Genomic DNA, 19363 nt, shown 5'->3' with positions numbered 1-19363 from the left:
GGTGTAGAAGGCGCACTGATCAGGAAAATTGCTTGAAACTCAATGTAAAATTTCCAGATTTTACTTCTACAGATTTAAGATTTCAAATCAAGACGTTATTTTATAATTGTCTTGCACACTTACAAGAGATGTTAATGATTCCTCTAAAACTCAAACAAAAATGGTTCTTATAAATCCAGAATCTGATATAGTCCTCATAGGTGAAATCTTTAAATTTATCTTCGGGAAGTGTCCTAAAGTCCTCAAGCCCTCCTGAAATTTCAAAGGAAACCCTAATATTTGGTTCATAGTGGTGGGTATTTAAGATTCGGTCCGGCCGAACTTACTTTATATACTTGCTTCCATTAAAAACGTAACTATTTTCAATTTCTTTCTTAAGTGACTTACGGGCATTTTCATGTAGCTCCGTTAGGCTTTAACTGCCAGTTAACAGAAAGAAAAATGAAAATATATTTTCTCCGGTTAACTTTCAACTGAAAAATTTCACCAGTTAAGTTTCATGAAAATGGGGGTTAGTGTTTTAGTTTGATTAAAAATGGATAGTTTGATATAAATTTTTAGTTAAAAATTAAAAAATGTCGATCACTTTTTTTAAGTTACTTTGTCTTCCGAGTTCGATTAAAAAGTTGATTGTATCAATTAATTTTTTAATTGGAAATTTAAGATTAATAGTACCAATTAATTTTTTAATTGCAAAAGTTTTCAATTTCAATCAACTTTTTAATTGGGAATATTTTGGCGATTTTTTCTGTGTAATGGTATAGGAAAATATTAACTAAAATATAGAATGCATTTTTCCTAGCTTCTACGAAGATCACATCGTTCAAACAAATAAAAATGTCTTTGGCGCTATACGAAGTTCAACTTTCTTCAAAATCAGTTCATTTTAACTTAAAGAAGGGGTCACGTTTTTTGGGTGTACAAAAATGAAGTGTAAATGATTTACTAAATTCATAATTCCCACAAAATAGTTTAGAATTTCCAAAAATGTCTAAATTTTACCAATACTGTGTCTATGATGAACATCGTATTTCGGAAGTGGTGCAAAATTGGTGCAGAAGAGATAAATTTAACATGAGATTTTAGCAAAATCGGCTTCTTCCGATTTTAGCAAATATGACCAAAATTCCCACATGTTTCTTGTAAAATCGTCACTGTTAATTCGAAAACTCGCAAAAAATATTCAAATTTACCTATACTCTAATTCGTATAAATCGTAAATGCAGATTTGCGACATATTTAATATATCCAATATTTATTTACTAACATTGTGGTCCGTCCCGGTCATTAACCAATTTAAATTTTGATTCTAGACATTTTGTGAAAGTTTAAAAAATGTCCAAATCTGTTCAAATTAAAATATTTGTATATGGGAATATAAACCTTTATATATCTCCTAACAAATTTGATGGTGTTAAGATGGTATCAAAAATGTTGGTATACATAGTGGTGAAGGGTATAATATAGTTGGTTCCGCCCGACTTTAGACTTTCCTTACTTGTTTTTTTTTTTTTAGTGTGTACATACTCGTACATTTAAAAATTATTGCAATTCATCATAAAGTAATTTTGGTCTTTTAATGCATATTTAATTGCATTTCCTATATCAAATTTTTTACGTATTATATAAAAAGAGTTCATTGTACTTAATCTTATACCAAATGATAGTATTCACCCATATTGAATAACATTGAAAGCATGAAATGTTCATTACACTATTTCTACTGTCCAAAACTACTACATCACTTGATCGATTTATGGATACTAGATACTTGCAATGTGATAGGTCAGTAAAAAATGACAATACAAAGCTCTGGTCAACTTATACTTTATCATTTGCAAAAAAAAAAGCATCTTACAAAATAATGAAACCGAAAGTATAAGAAACCTGTTTATTTGTATCTACCAGCAACGTATAAACATAGATAGTATGTAGGCACATATCTAAAGGTATTATATTTTAATATTCACCTAGGTACTCTTAATGTTTAGCTAGGTACACACAAAAAATTATCACCAACATTTTTTCAATTAAACACTTAATTGAATTTGGAAACGGATTCAATTAATATGTTAATTGATTCAATTAATTATTTAATCAAATCCGAATAAAACCCAATTAAAAAATGATTGACATTTGTTACGTTTCCAATTAAAATATTAATTGATTCAATCAATGTGTTAATCAATTCGGAAATAATTTTCAATTACAAACGTGATTGAAATTTTTTCCGTTTCCAATTACACATGTGATTGATCCAATCACCTTTGTGATTTAAATTTAATAATTTTGAGCAATGGAAAGAGCGAAAAGAGAACAAGAGAATGGGTATTTATTCAACAATGTATGATGGAGAGATCAGTCTGTAGAAGTAACTTGTAACGAACGGTTGGGTTTTTGTTTTTCACGTAAATTGAAAACATGATTGGCGACATTCTGTCTGCTGCATTCAAAATGTGTGCATAAATATTTTGAACGCAACAACAAATCATAGCAAAGGGTTGAAATAAATAAAGTGTGCAACAACAAATGGCCACGTGGTAAAGGTTTGAAAAAATATATGAGAGAACGCATTTGAAATTACCTGTGTTGGTGTTTTGTGGTATTGTAAAAATAGAAAACAATCTACGTTTATTGAAGGTAAGAAATTGTGAAATGTGAATACCGTTTTCCATTGAAGCCTGTTTACATTAAACGGACTAAAATAATATATTTTTTATTCATTTCTTTTAGTAACCAATTTTATTTCGTGAAATTGACCAATCAATCCCGTCAACTCCATCATTTTATCAAATATGTAAGAATATGTTTGCAACAAAAAAGTGGGTACCGTATTGATCTTTTAAAATTATAATTTTTTTCACTCCTAGTTTTTTAAAACCAAGAGCGGTAAAAAAGTTCTTTCTTTTGGATTTAAAAATATGAAAAATATCCGAAAATAATAAAAATATGTATTTCCCATTTATATATTTTTTCTATTTTTAGAATTTGCAAAGTACCATCAATATAATACCAAATATTACATTGGTTTCCCATTATTTTTGTCTATGATTGGACGATTTCAATGTGCGGAAATTTTGGAAAGGAATTGTTACTAAAATAAATTACCGAGCTCCTTAATACACCTTTTTATGCTAAAAGACTACAACTGCAAAAGAAGATTATAAATCTGCAACCTGGAACTAAGAATTGAACTTGATATTCTATGCAGGTAATGTTTAACAAAATTAACTTTTAATTGAACAAAATTAAATTCGAATTATTCTGTTTACTTTCAGAAAAACTAATTTAGCTTACAGGCTGCTGATTTATTGGAAATCTAGGCGCATCTACATATTAGAAGGACCATGCTAACATGGTTATTATTATAAGGAAGGTAATGATTTATATAATTTATGTAATTGTATTTGTAAGTTATGTTAGAACAAACCACAAATGACAGGAACCAAATTTATTTGTCTATTGCATAATTCAAAAAATAATAAAATGTTAAATATGTTTTATAAGAAACACATATTTTCTTTTATTTCAAATAAAATTAAATACGATTTTGGGGTCGCAATATATAAATTTTTTGATTGAAATTTATAGCCAATTTCAATTAATTATTTAATTGAACGAATCAAATAGTTGATTGATTTTTGTCGCGAAATTAATTAAAATTTTAATTGATTCAATTGAAACTGTGATTGAATTTTATTTTAAAAATCAATCACGTTTTTAATTGATTCAATCACACAGTTAATTGATTCCGTGACAAAAGTCAATTAAATTTTTAATTGAAAATCGTGTTGGTTTTCAATCAAAATGGGTGATTGATACTATCATTTTCGTGATTGAAGACATTTCAATTAAAAAAATGATTGAATCCGCGATTTTCGTGATTGAAATCAAAATTTTTTTTTTGTGTGTACATTGAAGAAAACTTAGTGCAAAAGCTATAATTAAAACCAGACATGCAGGCGAATGTTAAGACCTACTCAATGTTTGTCAAATATATAATATATACTATGTAATATTTACAATATATTACAAAAGTATATATGTAATAATATTTTTGATTTGTTACAAGCTTACAAGAAATCCTCAGCATAAACAAATTATAAGCTGTTTTCAATTTTAACCCAATTCTAATACTTGACAAGCCCACGTAATATTGACATATGATATAAACTTGAACATGTTCCATATCACAGGTTGTGTCCACAAACCTTTTTTTTGGAAGATTTTTTTAAGGGGCCATTGCCACTTAGGCAATTTACAGATATATTAATTAAGAAAAAACTTATTATTTTTCAATTACACAGAAAAATTATCATATATTTAATATATTTCCAATTAAAAAGTTGTTTTATATTGATTTTTTTTTCAATTACTTATTTAGTTAAATTAATTAATAGAAACCCTGCAACGGGTCCAACGGACATGTTGTCTTGGTGTAAGCGGGACTATGAGGACAACTTCAACTAGAGCGCTAGAAACGATTCTAAACGTCCTACCTATAGAGATACAGATAAAAAGTGAAACAGCCATGACAGCAATGAGACTCAAGATGATGGGAGAATGGCACCAAATGGGGAACAGATCAAACCATCAGAGGATAATTGAGGTGACGATAGGAGAGACGGCTGATTTAGGAGTGCTCCATGATCGCATACCTGAAGAAACGCTAGCGACCGAGTGCGAAATTCTCATACCGGAGAGACAATCATGGTCTAACGGAACCGTTATGGAAGCCCCTTATGGTAACAATTGTTACACAGACGGAGCGAAGATGGGGGATAGATCGGGATTGGTGGTATACTTAGAAGACTCTGGCACCGAAATCTCCTTTCGCTTGCCAGACCATACAACTATTCTGCAAGCAGAAATCAGAGCGATCACGGAGTGTGTAAGATGGCTCAGCACAAACACAAGGCCACTAAGTGTAAATGTTCTCACCGATAGCCAGATGGCTATACGAGCAATAGCATCCAATACGGTTAAATCACGAACCGTTTTAGAATTCAAAAATATAATAAATTCCTACTCTGTGTATGGCTCCATTAGAATCATCTGGGTACCTGTTCACTGTGGGGTGGATGGAAACGAGCATGTGAATGACCTAGCGATAAAAGCCAGGGAAGCTGAGGAAGTAAACTTGGATAACCCCAAGCCCTTCGGGGCTACCCGGTCCGAGTTAAAAGTGTGGGCGAAGCGAGCACATGTAGAGCTGTGGAACAGTGGAATAATTGGAAGGACCACGAAGATAATATGGGGAGATCCCGATTAAGATAAAACCAAACGAGCTTGAGAAATGTTCATTCTTATGCGTTTTTGATCGACTGTTAACAAATGCGGCCCCAACTTGCAGAAAGCGTTTTCATCTGTAGTTCTTCATGCAAAATTAAATCGACTCGATCATTTGAGATGCCCATGATATTAGCAATTTCACACACTTTTATTCGTCGATCATTTAATACCATATCATGCACTTTGGCTACAATTTCTGTTGTTCTTGCTGTTTTTGGACGTCCACTACGTGGTTCATCTTCAATGCTTGTACGACCACGTTTAAATTAAGCAACCCAATTTTTTACTGTTGCATATGAAGGAGCACTTTCACCTAACACATTCACCATATCATTATGATAAGCCTTTTTTATGTAAATATTTAATGACAGCACACATTTCTAATTTTTCCATTGTAAAAAAATTGCAGATGCGTCTTTTTTGAACACCTGTTTCTATATGAAGAAACAAAATTTAGCATGTGTTCATAACAGAGATGGAAGTCTTCAAAACTTTTTTCTGTTTATACCGCGCTTTTTGTGCTAGGCTAAGAAGTTTCCGAACTGCCCTCGTATGCCAACCAATTGGAAAATATTACGGATATGCAAATATTGAAATTTGCAAAAGAAAAATTCACAAGAAACCATAAATTCATAATAAATCCTAAGATGTAACCTTTTATATGGAATATTGAGAGAATCATTAACTTTGTTATTTTCTTTTATATTGCTGCCGCAATTAGAGAGATAATGGCTTTTAGCTTGGAATTCAAATAGAAAATTGTTTTTAAAAAAGAATTGAAAAATAATTATGATGAACACGTAAAAATCCAAAAACCAAGTTAAATGTATAATCAGTGACGAAAACATTCAGATCAATGCTAAGCAGCGTTGCCAGAATTGTTTCATCAAAAACCGCTAGATTTGTCCAAAAAACTAGCCAAAAAAAGCTAAAAAATGTTAAAAAATAGCTAGAAAAAAAGCTAAATTTTTTTGTATCAAAAGTCATATTTTTGATTAAAATTTAACAAACTTAAAGGCTTTATTTCACTTAAAATGCATATTATTTTAACTGTATTCATTTAATTTCCATTTCTGTGAGACTGTAAGAAAATGTAAGTCATATTAACTCTGTTTGCATACTCGATACATTTTGATTACTATCACAAATTTTTACTGGAAGTCTTTCATTTATATTTCCTAGTAAAAACTTTTTTCCCGGTAAACTTGCAATTATTCTGGTTAATCATCAACAAGTCCAATGTCACATAGAACTGCATTGGAAAATATCAATATATTTCGTTTTAACTGAATTAATGATAAATTCGTTATACGAAAATTTCCCATACAAATCTATTGTTGTCCAATTTTCGTAAATGTAAGTCCATTCCATGAATAAATAGCAGATTTGTTTTTTATTGCATTTTTTTTTTTTTTTTGATGTTAAAAAATAATACCACATTCAAAACTTTATTTCCTTAATTATTTCTATGTTCGGTTCCAAAGATTTTGTACACTAATGATTTTGGTATTGATTCCGAGACAAATTTGAATTTATTCGTTTTTTCAGCTTTTTCTTCATGAGCTATCACAGTGCTTTAAAAACGTGCTAACGACAACTTAAATTTCCAAATTCAGACTCGACTTTAAGTAGAAATTATTATGTGTATACGTTTTTAAAATAAAATGTTGAAAAACCTATTCTATTTTTGAACGATATTTTGGTTTGTGGTCAAGATACAAAAACTCCACAAATTTAAAGACTATTTAATTAATTTTAAGAATTTTTTAGAATTGACCCTAGCCTTTTCATGAAAAGATACCAATTTTTAAGTTGAATCACTTAACTATAAGGACAAAACGATTTTATCGGCTTTTGGACAAGGAAAACAGTTTATATAAGAGAAATTCACAAATGCTATTATAACCAAAATTCGCGTTCGTATTTTAAAGACATGAAATCTTTGGCCTCACGACAATACTTTTTCAGTGTACAAAGCAATTCACATCTACTATTTTAATTTGGTAATATCATAATAACTTTAGAATACGTATTATAATAACATAAAAAGGATAAACGAGTCAAATGCTAGTATTCCTAATAATTTACTGACAGTTTATATAAGGAATTTGTATGGTAATAGTAGATTTAAAGTTTACGATAACTTGTATGAATACGAGGAAAAAACTTTACAACAAGGTGTATTTGCTGCAAAAATGCCCGTATAATGGTTGGAATAATTATTAAGGCTTCAATTGAGCTTTGAAATATGTGGAAACCTTTATTCTGGCAGCAAGGCTTAGATAAAAACGAAGTTTTATCCATACTTCAATAGGAACATGTCGAAAATAAAAAAAGCCAAAAATAGCTAAAAGGGTCATGAAAAAAAGCCAGAAAAAAAGCTAAAAGCTAAATGCATTTTTTCCCCGCTAAACGTCTTCAAAAAAAGCCAAATCTAGCGGGAAAAAAGCTAAATTGGCAACGCTGATGCTAAGTATCGTTTAAGAAAAAGTTTTATGGTAGAAAAAGAGGAACACGATTGAAAAGTAGTCAGTCAGTTTGAACCGATAGCAATGACAAAGTTTACCTTCTTAATTCATCAACTAATATTTTGTAAATTTTGTTTTCCTATTACCTATTAAATTTACTAGTCATTTTATGATTTTATCCCATTCATCTTCGGGATGGCTAACACAAACAAACGATCATATATTTGGTATTAATATACACTCAAAAAAACATTGATCCCACTAGGAAGGAAATTTTTGGTTACAATTTTGGTTGGAAAATTTTTGTTAATTTTAGAAAATGTTAACAAAACTGTATTTGCGATCATTGAACTTTATACCCACGTTTAGTTCATAAAATGTTAAGAGATATACTTAAAAAGACGATAATTTAATTTTGCTGTGCAAAATTTCGCAAAAATAATAAAATTTAACTACAAACAAAAACAATTTTGTTTGCTATAAATACAAGTTGGCGTTAGTTAAACTACGGATGTTTTTTCTGTGTATATTTTCTACGTCATCATTCAATAATTTGGCCTTAAATAATATGTATGTGCTCATTAATTATTTATTTTCTATTATAAAATTCTATAATATATCAAATGGAATTGTGGCCATAATAAAAATTATACGCAATTATAAACGCAAGATAATGCCAACTATAAATGGAAATGATGTTAGAAGGGTTATCATATTTGCGGTGTTTTTTTTCGCTATTTAAATTTCAATGTAATATATTAAACAATCTTGTGGTCACTGATTCCCCATAACATACATAGTTATTTATATTTTGGCCTACATGAAATGTGAATTAAACGAATTTGAAATATTAAAAAATTGATTTATATCTTTTGAAATTTCGCGATAATGACGATATATGGAATATGGATTGAAATGAGTATTAAATTTTAATATTTTTAAAAATTAAACTTTTCGATTTTTATACCCACATAGTGGTCAGGGTATAATAACTTTGATCTGCCAAAAAATGTGCCTACCAGAAATATTGATTTTAGACCCCATAAAATATATACCGATCGACTCAGAATCACCTCCTGAGTCGATCTAGCCTTTGGTGTCCGTCCGTTCGTCAGTCCGTCCATGTATTTGTTGTTCGCAGGATTTCGGTCGCAATTATTAACCGATTTTGATATGTATAGCTAGCCCTTGGTGTCCGTCCGTCAGTCAGTCCGTCCGTCCATTTATTTGTTGTTCGCAGGATTCCGGTCGCAATTAGTAAGCGATTTGGTATGTAGCGCTTTATTGGCACAAGGACGGACCCTATTGAATTTGGAAAAAATCGGATCAAATTTAGATATTGAATTAAAGTGTTAATAAACATTCACTCATTTTGTTTACAATATTTGTGAATTTTATTAAAAAGTTATTTTTTTAAATGATTTTCAATTTAAAATATTTTAATGATATTTCTGTGACTGGAAGATGGGGTATCTTTTCCATTTTTCTCTAGGAGCAGTGCCCCCATTTTTTTCCAACCCACATATTGAGACTCTCAAATACATTTCACAATATATAAATCTGGAACCCCATCTTTTTCCATTTGGCCACAGTGGTCACTTTTCTCTTGAGGAACAGTGGGCCCACGTTTTTCCAAGCCATATAATGAGACTCCCAAACGCATTTAGCTGTATTCGTTTTAAACGTCGGATGGATCACTAAAAGATCTATCTTTCACATATAAATCTGGAACCCCATCTTTTTCCATTTGGCCACAGTGGTCACTTTTCTCTTGAGGAACAGTGGGCCCACTTTTTTCCAAGCCATATAATGAGACTCCCAAACGCATTTAGCTGTATTCGTTTTAAACGTCGGATAGAGCACTAAAAGATCTATCTTTCACATATAAATCTGGAACCCCATCTTTTTCCATTTGGCCACAGTGGTCACTTTTCTCTTGAGGAACAGTGGGTCCACTTTTTTCCAAGCCATATTTTGAGACTCCCAAATATATTTTGCAATATCCGTTTTTACCATCGGATAGAGCACTAAAAGATCTATCCTTCACATATAAATCTGGAACCCCATCTTTTTCCATTTGGCCACAGTGGTCACTTTTCTCTTGAGGAACAGTGGGTCCACTTTTTTCCAAGCCATATTTTGAGACTCCCAAACATATTTTGCAATATCCGTTTTTACCATCGGATAGAGCACTAAAAGATCTATCTTTCACATATAACCCCATAACCCCTGGAACCCCATCTTTTTCCATTTGGCCACAGTGGTCACTTTTCTCTATGTTTCGTATATGCAACATTCGGAAGATTTTTGGCCAAAGGTTTTAATTCCAATCGAAAGCTATCGTTTCAGTTTATCTTTTGTTAAAATTTGGCATTTCTATCTCTTCCCGTTTGGCCAATATATACCAATTTCTACGGAGGATTATATCGCAAAAAAATGTATTCGTAAATAACTTGTTTTTTCACTTATAGGTGGCGCTGAAATGAATTTTCATATACGGATCTATTTTCCCTTACATGAATTATTATTCTTCGAGAAAGTTTACTTGACATTAATAATTTTTTTGTGTACACTGAAAAAAATATTTACGTGATATTAAAACTACGCAACCTAAATTTTAGAATGTGCAATTTACAAAATATTAAGGATAAGTATCTTTATAACAATGAAATCTTTATAACAATAAAGTTTATAATCTTTGAAACAAATTTTGGAAATTTGCGTCCATCCGTTAAAGCCGTATGTCTTTGAAGTAGGGCAAATTTTCCTTAAAGTAAAGAAACTTATTTTTTATTTAAAGAAATCGTCCTTAAATTTACTGAAATATCGAATTTTTAGATTTAAGATAAAAACGCTTCAAATATAGGCTAAGACTTATTTTGAAGATATAGCATCTTTGGTTTAAAGTTCTTAAAAACATATTTTTTTTGCTTTGAAGTATCTGTTATAATTTGGATTTTTAATCTGGCATTTGTTTGTACGAGAACAGCTTTACTAATATACACGTAAAAGAAAATGAAATTTCTATATATGATGTATCCTAATTTTAATTTTATTGATCCTTGATTTAAAGCAAGATAGGTCGCTAAAAAATATATTTATTTTAAAGAAGAGCATCTTTGGCTCGGAATCAATACCAAAATCTTTAATGTCAAAATCTTCGAATCCAAGTAAACATTCTTTTTTTGTTGAGTGTAGATGAACTAAAAATGAGTGAAAAAATATACACAAAAGAACCATAAAGATTTGCTGTTTTTTTAGTGTAAAAATCTCTTATAGCACGTTAGACATTAGGAAAAATACGAATAAATTCAAATTTGCCTTCTACACCCTCAAAAATCGCTTCTGTAACATATACTCCCAAACATATTTTGCTTCAAGCATATACATTTTTGGGTATTGCCCAAACATTTATATGTTTGATCTCTACCAATATATAATATGTTTGAAAGCATATTGGTCTAAACAATATATGTTTGGGTAGTCTAAGTTGTATTTTTGCATCCAAATTCAATAATGTTTTCTTCCAAAAAACAATATGTTATTATGTGACCATATAATATGTTTGGAAGCATTTTGCACCCAAAAATATTATATGCTTAAAAAAAATTCTCCCAAACAATATTGTGCTCAAAATTTTATTTATTTATATATTTACAGTCATAATGAATTATGAAAATAAACAGGTAATATAGGTGCTAACAACATAGGTTTTCGACCTGAATGCTCAAAATTTTGTTTCTGCCCAATTGTATATTCCCCGACATCTTTCTCACTTCCACGAGATTTTTTAGTTCTTAGCACCTTTTTCTGTAATACAAACATTGTAGAAGAAATTATTCAATTTTATGATTTTTTTTATTTTAATTTTACCTTTTGCCGGACGGGGATTCGAACAGCGGACCACACAGTTTGTAAGGATCAAAGAAGTAGCTGATCAATTGCCCAAGGAAAAATAAAATGTTAATTTTGTAATAACAAGCAACAACCACCAACTTAATTCAATATCGCTCCCTGTTAAATAGCGCTCCAAGCTACTAAACACATATATGTTTATAGGCTATTTCTAAATTAATATATGTTTGCATCCAAGCATATTATATTTACAAACATTTTATGTCCCAAACATAATATGTTCTAACATATTAACATATGTGTCCCAAACATGTTATGCTAGTTTATGAACATTATATGCTTGCACTCAAAAATATTGTGTTTAAAAATTTGTGTTCCAAACATATAATGTTTATAGCAAAACATATGAAAAACAGTCTTTTTCAACCGTGCACCCTCAAAAATCGCTTCTGCAATATATACAAACAAACACATTTTGCTTCAAGCATATATATTTTCAGGATTGGTCCAAACTAAATATTGTTTGTATTACTCTAACATATTATGTTTCACATAAGGCATACACTGGTAGAAAAAACTTTTAATGAAATTTTCTTTGTGCATATATATTTTTAAGGCGACAATTGGTTACTTCCATTCTTTTACTTGCATCTTACTCTCTAGGTCTCTAATTCTAAACACATAAATGTTTATAGGCTATTTATAAATTAGTATATGCTTGCATTCAAACATATTGTATTTACAAAAATGTTATGTGCCAAATATAATATGTTCTAACATATTAACATATATATCACAAACATGTTATGCTAGTTTATGAACATTATACGCTTGCACTTAAAAATAATGTGTTAAAAAAATTTGAGTTCTAAACATATAATTTTTACATCCAAACATATGAAAAACAGTCTTTTTCGTCCGTGTAGATTTAAAGCCACAAAAGTCGCTAAAAAATATCTCTATTTTAAAGAAGCGGCATCTTTGGTTCGGAATCAATGCCTAAATCCCTAAGGGGATTTAGGCAAAATCTTTGAATACAATTCAACTTTTTTTTGTGTAGATGAACTAAAAAATGGGTAAAAAATTATACACGATTGACGCATAAAGATGTACTGTTTTTTGAGTGTAGAGGACCCTTAAAGCATATAAAAAACGGATAAATTCAAATTTTTCTTCTAGTATCAAGTATACAAAATACAAGTATACAAACTCAAGAAAATTTTGTCTTAAATATATTCTTACTTCAATTCTTTTCTTCTTAACCAAAGTTGATTAGTAGATTTGTGTTAAACGTGTGACACATAAATGACATATAACATTTTATTTAATTAGAACTTTGGATTTTTAATTATTTACATTTAAATGGTAATATTTATATTACCCGCTGGCCATCAGATTGTAAAAAAAAAAACAAACCGTCACCATCCCTGGATGACAAAATTATACCAAGTTTTAAAATAAGACATTGGACGCCTTTTAAAGTAATCAAACATCTTCGTTGACGTCTCGTCTCATCAAGAATACAGTCATAAAGCAGACGCAAACGTGCATATATGCCAAATTGTGTTGAATTTAAACTCTTCTGAAAACTAGTGGGAATATATTAACATACCCACATATACGGCGGCCCAAGTGGACATTAAAACGCGTGAGTGTATATTGATGATGATTCAACATTGAACGAACATTGCTTGTAAATGCCATCAGAACACTTTGAGCAAAGTACAAACCAAAAATATTCTTCCACCAGTCGTATGTTCACTTAACAGGAATATAATTCCATTACATGGCGAATGACCGCTAAGTTAAGGGCAAGGGAATAGAAACGATTGATATGGAAATGAAAGAGAAGAATAATTTGCATGCAATACGATACTATTTGGTCGTCTAATTAATATCGTTTATAAGAATAATTGATATTTTTTAAGTGGAAAAGTATTCATCCACATCAGTGGTGGCAATTTAACTTTCAGCATTTGCAATATAATCGAAAACTGTTTATAATTTAGGTAGAAATATATTATTTGAATTTTTATTTGCCTCTTCCACATCTTTTAAATATTTTATTGACAAATTATTTGAAAACAAAAATATCCCAATGTAAGTTCATGTTTTTACATGAAGCAATTTGAATGAGTGGGTGTCTAACGTCATTTATTTTCCCAAATATTAAAAAAAAAAATAATGCCCAATCCCGCCTTTAGGCGGGCTTCGAAAAATCAGGAAGCTTTTAGTAAAACACACCTTAAGACAACAAAAATGGATAAAATAAAAAGAAAACTTAGTAAAATCTGTTCAAGAGGCTTTGCAGCATATACTGAACTTTACCTCATAATTTTTTGTTGTTTCGTTTTCTTGCTTTTGTGTCTTTAACGTTGAATATATAATAAGCTGGCAAAAAATTGGGGCATTAGAGGGTTAAATTTATTTGTACTCAATATTATAAGATTCATAAATTCGAAACATAAAGGAAGTGAAAATGTCAACTTGTCCAGAAATGACTTTAAATTATTAACATTTTATAAATACTACCGTAATATTGATATTCCATTCGGTATATAAATATACTATATTAATTTAGATCATATATTACCAGGAATAGGAAGTAGTTGGATTTTTCTTAGGATTTGAGTAAAGATAGTCACCCATATACAAAATAATTCATAGAAATTCCTTTGATAAACTGTCAATAAATTTTTTTCCATACGAGCAAGTACTCGCAAAAAAATAATTCTTTCCTCCCAAACGAATTTTAGACAAACAAAGTTCGTTTCTCAGTTGCTTTTCGCTGTAAGCAAGTTTATTTGCATGAAAAGTATATACTTTTTGTGATAAACGTTTAGTCTTTTCCAGGATGTAAAAACAATTTCATAAAGACTAACTCAAAAAAAAACAAGTACATACTGTCGCAAGTTCGGCCAGGCCGAATCTTATGTACCCACCACCATGGATTGCGTAGAAACTTCTACGAAAGACTGTGATTTAGTCCATACATAGTATATATTAGACAAAAAAGTTATGTATAGTTAAGTCTACAAATAATTACGAATCGATATGGACTTTTTGTACGTAGAGAACCAGAATTGAAATATGGGGGTCGCTTATATGGGGGCTATATACAATTATGAACTTGATATGGACCAATTTTTGTGTGATTGGGGATCGATTTATCTGAGGGCCATATATAACTATAGACCGATATGAACCTAGTTAGGCATGGTTGTTAACGACCATATACTAGCACAATGTACCAAATTTCAACTCACTCGGATGAAATTTGCTCTTCCAAGAGGTTCCAAAACCAAATCTCGGGATCGGTTTATATGGGGCTATGTACGATTATGGACTGATGTGGACCACTTTTGGCATGGCTGTTAAATATCATATACTACCACCACGTACCAAATTTCAAGCATATAGGATGAATTTTGCTTCTCCAAAAGGCACCGGAGGTCAAATCTGGGGATCGGTTTATATGGGAGCTATATATAATTATGGACTGATAGGAACCAATTCCTGCATGGTTGTTGGATACCATATACTAAAATCACGTACCAAATTTCAACCGAATGGCAAGAATTTTGCTCTTCAAAGGGGCTCTGGAGGTCACATCTGGGGATCGGTTTATATGGGGCCTATATATAATTATGGACCGATATCGACCAATTTTTGCATGGGAGTTTGAGGCCATATATTAACACCACGTACCAAATTTCAACTGAATCAGATGAATTTTAGTCTTCCAACAGGTTCCGGAGGTCAAATCTGGTGATCGGTTTATATGGGGGCTATATATAATTATGAACCGATGTGGACCAATTTTTTCATGGTTGTTATAGACCATATACTAACATCACGTACAAAATTTCAGCCGGATCGGATGAAATTTGCTTCTCTTAGCGGTCTCGCAAGCCAAATCGAGGGATCGGTTTATATGGGGGCTATATATAATTATGGACCGATGTGGACCAATTTTTGCATGGTTGTTAGAGACCATATACTAACACCATGTACCATATTTCAGCCGGATCGGATGAAATTTGCTTCTCTTAGAGGCCTCGCAAGCCAAATCGGGGGATCGGTTTATATGGGGGCTATATATAATTATGGACCGATGTGGACCAATTTTTGCATGGTTGTTAGAGACCATATACTGACACCATGTACCAAATTTCAGCCGGATCGGATGAAATTTGCTTCTCTTAGGGGCCTCGCAAGCCAAATCGGGGGATCGGTTTATATGGGGGCTATGTATAATTATGGACCGATGTGGACCAATTTTTGCATGGTTGTTAGAGACCATATACTAACACCATGTACCAAATTTCAGCCGGATCGGATGAAATTTGCTTCTCTTAGAGGCCTCGCAAGCCAAATTTGGGGGTCCGTTTATATGGGGGGTATACGTAAAAGTGGACCGATATGGCCCATTTGCAATACCATCCGACCTACATCAATAACAACTACTTGTGCCAAGTTTCAAGTCGATAGCTTGTTTCGTTCGGAAGTTAGCGTGATTTCAACAGACTGACGGACGGACGGACGGACATGCTCAGATCGACTCAGAATTTCACCACGACCCAGAATATATATACTTTATGGGGTCTTAGAGCAATATTTCGATGTGTTACAAACGGAATGACAAAGTTAATATACCCCCCATCCTATGGTGGTGGGTATAAAAAAAAAAAACAATCTTTTCTGGCTAATTGCATTTTCCCTCACATCTTTCTCACTTCCACGAGTTTTTTTCAGTTTTTATCACCTTTTTCTGTAATACAAACAATGTAGAAGAAATTATTCGATTTTATAAACTTTTCCTTTCGCCTGAACGGAGAATCGAACCGTGGACCATGCAATTTGTAAGACAACACACTATCCACTGAGCTATGTAGCTGTTACTGTCATCAATTGACAATTATCCATATAAGTTATATTTATATAGCATAGCTTGCGGCGCCTACGAGCCGATTAAACAAACTTTATTTAACAGAAACATACATTTAGTTGGGCACAGTGAACTGTAAAATGTGTCTTATTAAAGACTTAAAGTCATAAAAGAACTGTGTTTGATATAAACGAAATTGACTGTGTTGTTGATTCAAAAATATTTTTTTTATTGAAAAAAAATAAAAATTTTGTAACAAACGAATTTTTTTTGGTGATAAAATTTTAAAATTTTCGAAGCAATTCAAAAAAACTCTAACAAAAGAAAAACGTTTTCGGTACACGTTTTTTTTTTCTTTGCGTGTATATCTAACATATATTTTTTATTTGAAATATTTTTTATAAACTTTAAAATTTTCTTAAACGAAGTATTTTTTTTTAATTTGCATGCATTTTATTCAAGATATTAAAAGTTAAATAATTAAATTTAGCAGTTGCAGGGATTACAAGCGGAACCTCAAAACCGACTTTTCTTTCGACCTCTATATTTGAGAAAAAAATACAACTTATCGACTTTTCGACGTTTTTTAAATTTCGAAAATTTTATTTTTCGAGTTCCCGACTTTCAAAATATTATTTTTTTAAATTAAATATTTAAGATAAATTATGTGTCTCTTTACAAGAACTAAAAAAAATTATATCATCTAGACATTTCCCGTTGTAAAAATTTGTTGAACATTTTATTTTCAAATTTGCGCTTTTCACAAATAATTTTCTAATAAAGACGTTCATGTGTATGAAAGCTGAGCTCAAGCCCTTTCTAATGAGCCTAGTCTCTATACCGCACACGGCTTAGTTTTGGCACATTTTGCGTTTTTCACAAATACTTTTCTAATGAAGACTTACATGGGTATGAAAGCTGATTTTAAGCCCTTTCCAATGAGCCTAGTCTCTATACCGCACGCGGCTTAGTTTTGGCACTGTGGGCCCGTTGTAAAAATTTGTTGAAAATTTTATTTTCAAATTTGCGCTTTTCACAAATATTTTTCTAATGAAGACTTTCATGGGCATGATAGCTGAGTTCAAGCCCTTTCCAATGAGCCTAGTCTCTATATCGCACGCGGCTTAGTTTTGACACAGTGGGCCCGTTGTAAAAATTTGTTGAAAAAGCATTTTCAAATTTCATGGGTATGAAAGCTGAGCTCAAGCCCTTTCTAATGAACCTAGTCTCTATACCGCACGCGGCTTAGTTTTGGCACAGTGGGGCCCGTTGTAAAAATTTGTTGAAAATTTTATTTCCAAATTTGCGCTTTTCACAAATACTTTTCTAATGAAGACTTTTGTGATTATGAAAGCTGAGCTCAAGCCCTTTCAAATGAGCCTAGCCGCACGCGGCTTAGTTTTGGCACAGTGGGCCCGTTGTAAAAATTTATTGAAAATTTTATTTTCAAATTTGCGCTTTTCACAAATAGTTTTCTAATGAAGACTTTCATGGGTATGAAAGCTGAGCTCAAGCCCTTTCTAATGAGCCTAGTCTCTATACCGCACGCGGCTTAGTTTTGGCACAGTGGGCCCGCTGTAAAAAATACTTTTCTAATGAAGACTTTCATGGGTATGAACGCTGAACTTAAGCCCTTTCCAATGAGCCTAGTCTCTATACCGCACGCGGCTTAGTTTTGGCACGGTGGGCCCGTTGTAAAAATTTGTTGAAAATTTAATTTTCAAATTTGTGCTTTTCACAAATACTTTTCTAATTAAGACTTTCGTGGGTATGAAAGCTAAGCTCAAGCCCTTTCCAATGAACCTAGTCTCTATACCGCATGCAGCTTAGAGGTGTGCACGTGACACGAAATTGTCGTGACTCACGAAAATTTTCGTGATTCGTGCGTGAGTCGTGAGTCACGCTCATGACAACAGCGTGAGTGTGCGTGAGCGTGATTAACAAACCAAAATGTCGTGCGTGAGCGTGAGTCACGAAAATAATATCTTCGTGAGTGTGCGTGAGTAACGAATTACACTCACGACAATAATCCTGCTCACCAACATAAAACGCTTAAGATTTAAATTCAATTACAATTCTAGTGACACCTGAGACGTTAAGAGTTTAATAACACTCTCGATTTTAATAATGCTCATGTTTTCAGACACTTCGGTAAGGTAAATTAATTATAAAATTATTCGTGAGTCACGATATTTTTCGTGATTCACGGTATTTTTCGTGAGTCACGGTATTTTTTGTGAGTCACGACGTTTTCGTGCGTGAGTGTGCGTGAATACAAATTTTCTTTTCGTGAGTGTGCGTGAGCGTGAGTCCTACCAAAAAATATCGTGCGTGAGTGTGCGTGAGCATGATTTTTCTGTCGTGAGTGTGCGTGAGCGTGAGTAAACTATTACTCACGTGCACACCTCTAATGCAGCTTAGTTTTGGCACAGTGGGCCCGTTGTAAAAATTTGTTGAAAAAGCATTTTCAAATTTGATGGGTATGAAAGCTGAGCTCAAGCCCTTTCTAATGAACCTAGTCTCTATACCGCACGCGGCTTAGTTTTGGCACAGTGGGCCCGTTGTAAAAATTTGTTGAAAATTTTATTGCCAAATTTGCGCTTTTCACAAATACTTTTCTAATGAAGACTTTTGTGATTATCAAAGCTGAACTCAAGCCCTTTTCAATAAGCCTAGTCTGTATACCGCACGAGGCTTAGTTTTAGCACAGTGGGCCCGTTGTAAAAATTTGTTGAAAATTTTATTTCCAAATTTGCGCTTTTCACAAATACTTTTCTAATAAAGACTTTTGTGATTATGAAAGCTGAGCTCAAGCCCTTTCAAATGAGCCTAGCCGCACGCGGCTTAGTTTTGGCACAGT

The 19363-nt window shown here is 32.0% G+C and overlaps 2 protein-coding genes across 3 annotated transcripts in view; one reads left to right on the top strand and one right to left on the bottom strand.

Moving 5' to 3' along the window:
* Positions 1 to 19363, bottom strand: part of Apc (APC-like) — a 52007-nt gene that overhangs the window by 24568 nt on the left and 8076 nt on the right. The window lies entirely within an intron of this gene.
* LOC142232680 (uncharacterized) lies at positions 4451 to 5272 on the top strand. Its single transcript, XM_075303327.1, has one exon. The coding sequence runs from the start codon at positions 4451 to 4453 to the stop codon at positions 5270 to 5272; it is 822 nt and encodes a 273-aa protein (XP_075159442.1).

This window comes from Haematobia irritans, chromosome 1 (assembly GCF_050003625.1).
Source record: "Haematobia irritans isolate KBUSLIRL chromosome 1, ASM5000362v1, whole genome shotgun sequence".
In the NCBI taxonomy this organism is placed as follows: Eukaryota; Metazoa; Arthropoda; class Insecta; order Diptera; family Muscidae; genus Haematobia; species Haematobia irritans.
The sequence above is the reverse complement of the archived record's forward strand: the minus strand, read 5'-3'. Positions and strand labels throughout refer to the sequence as shown.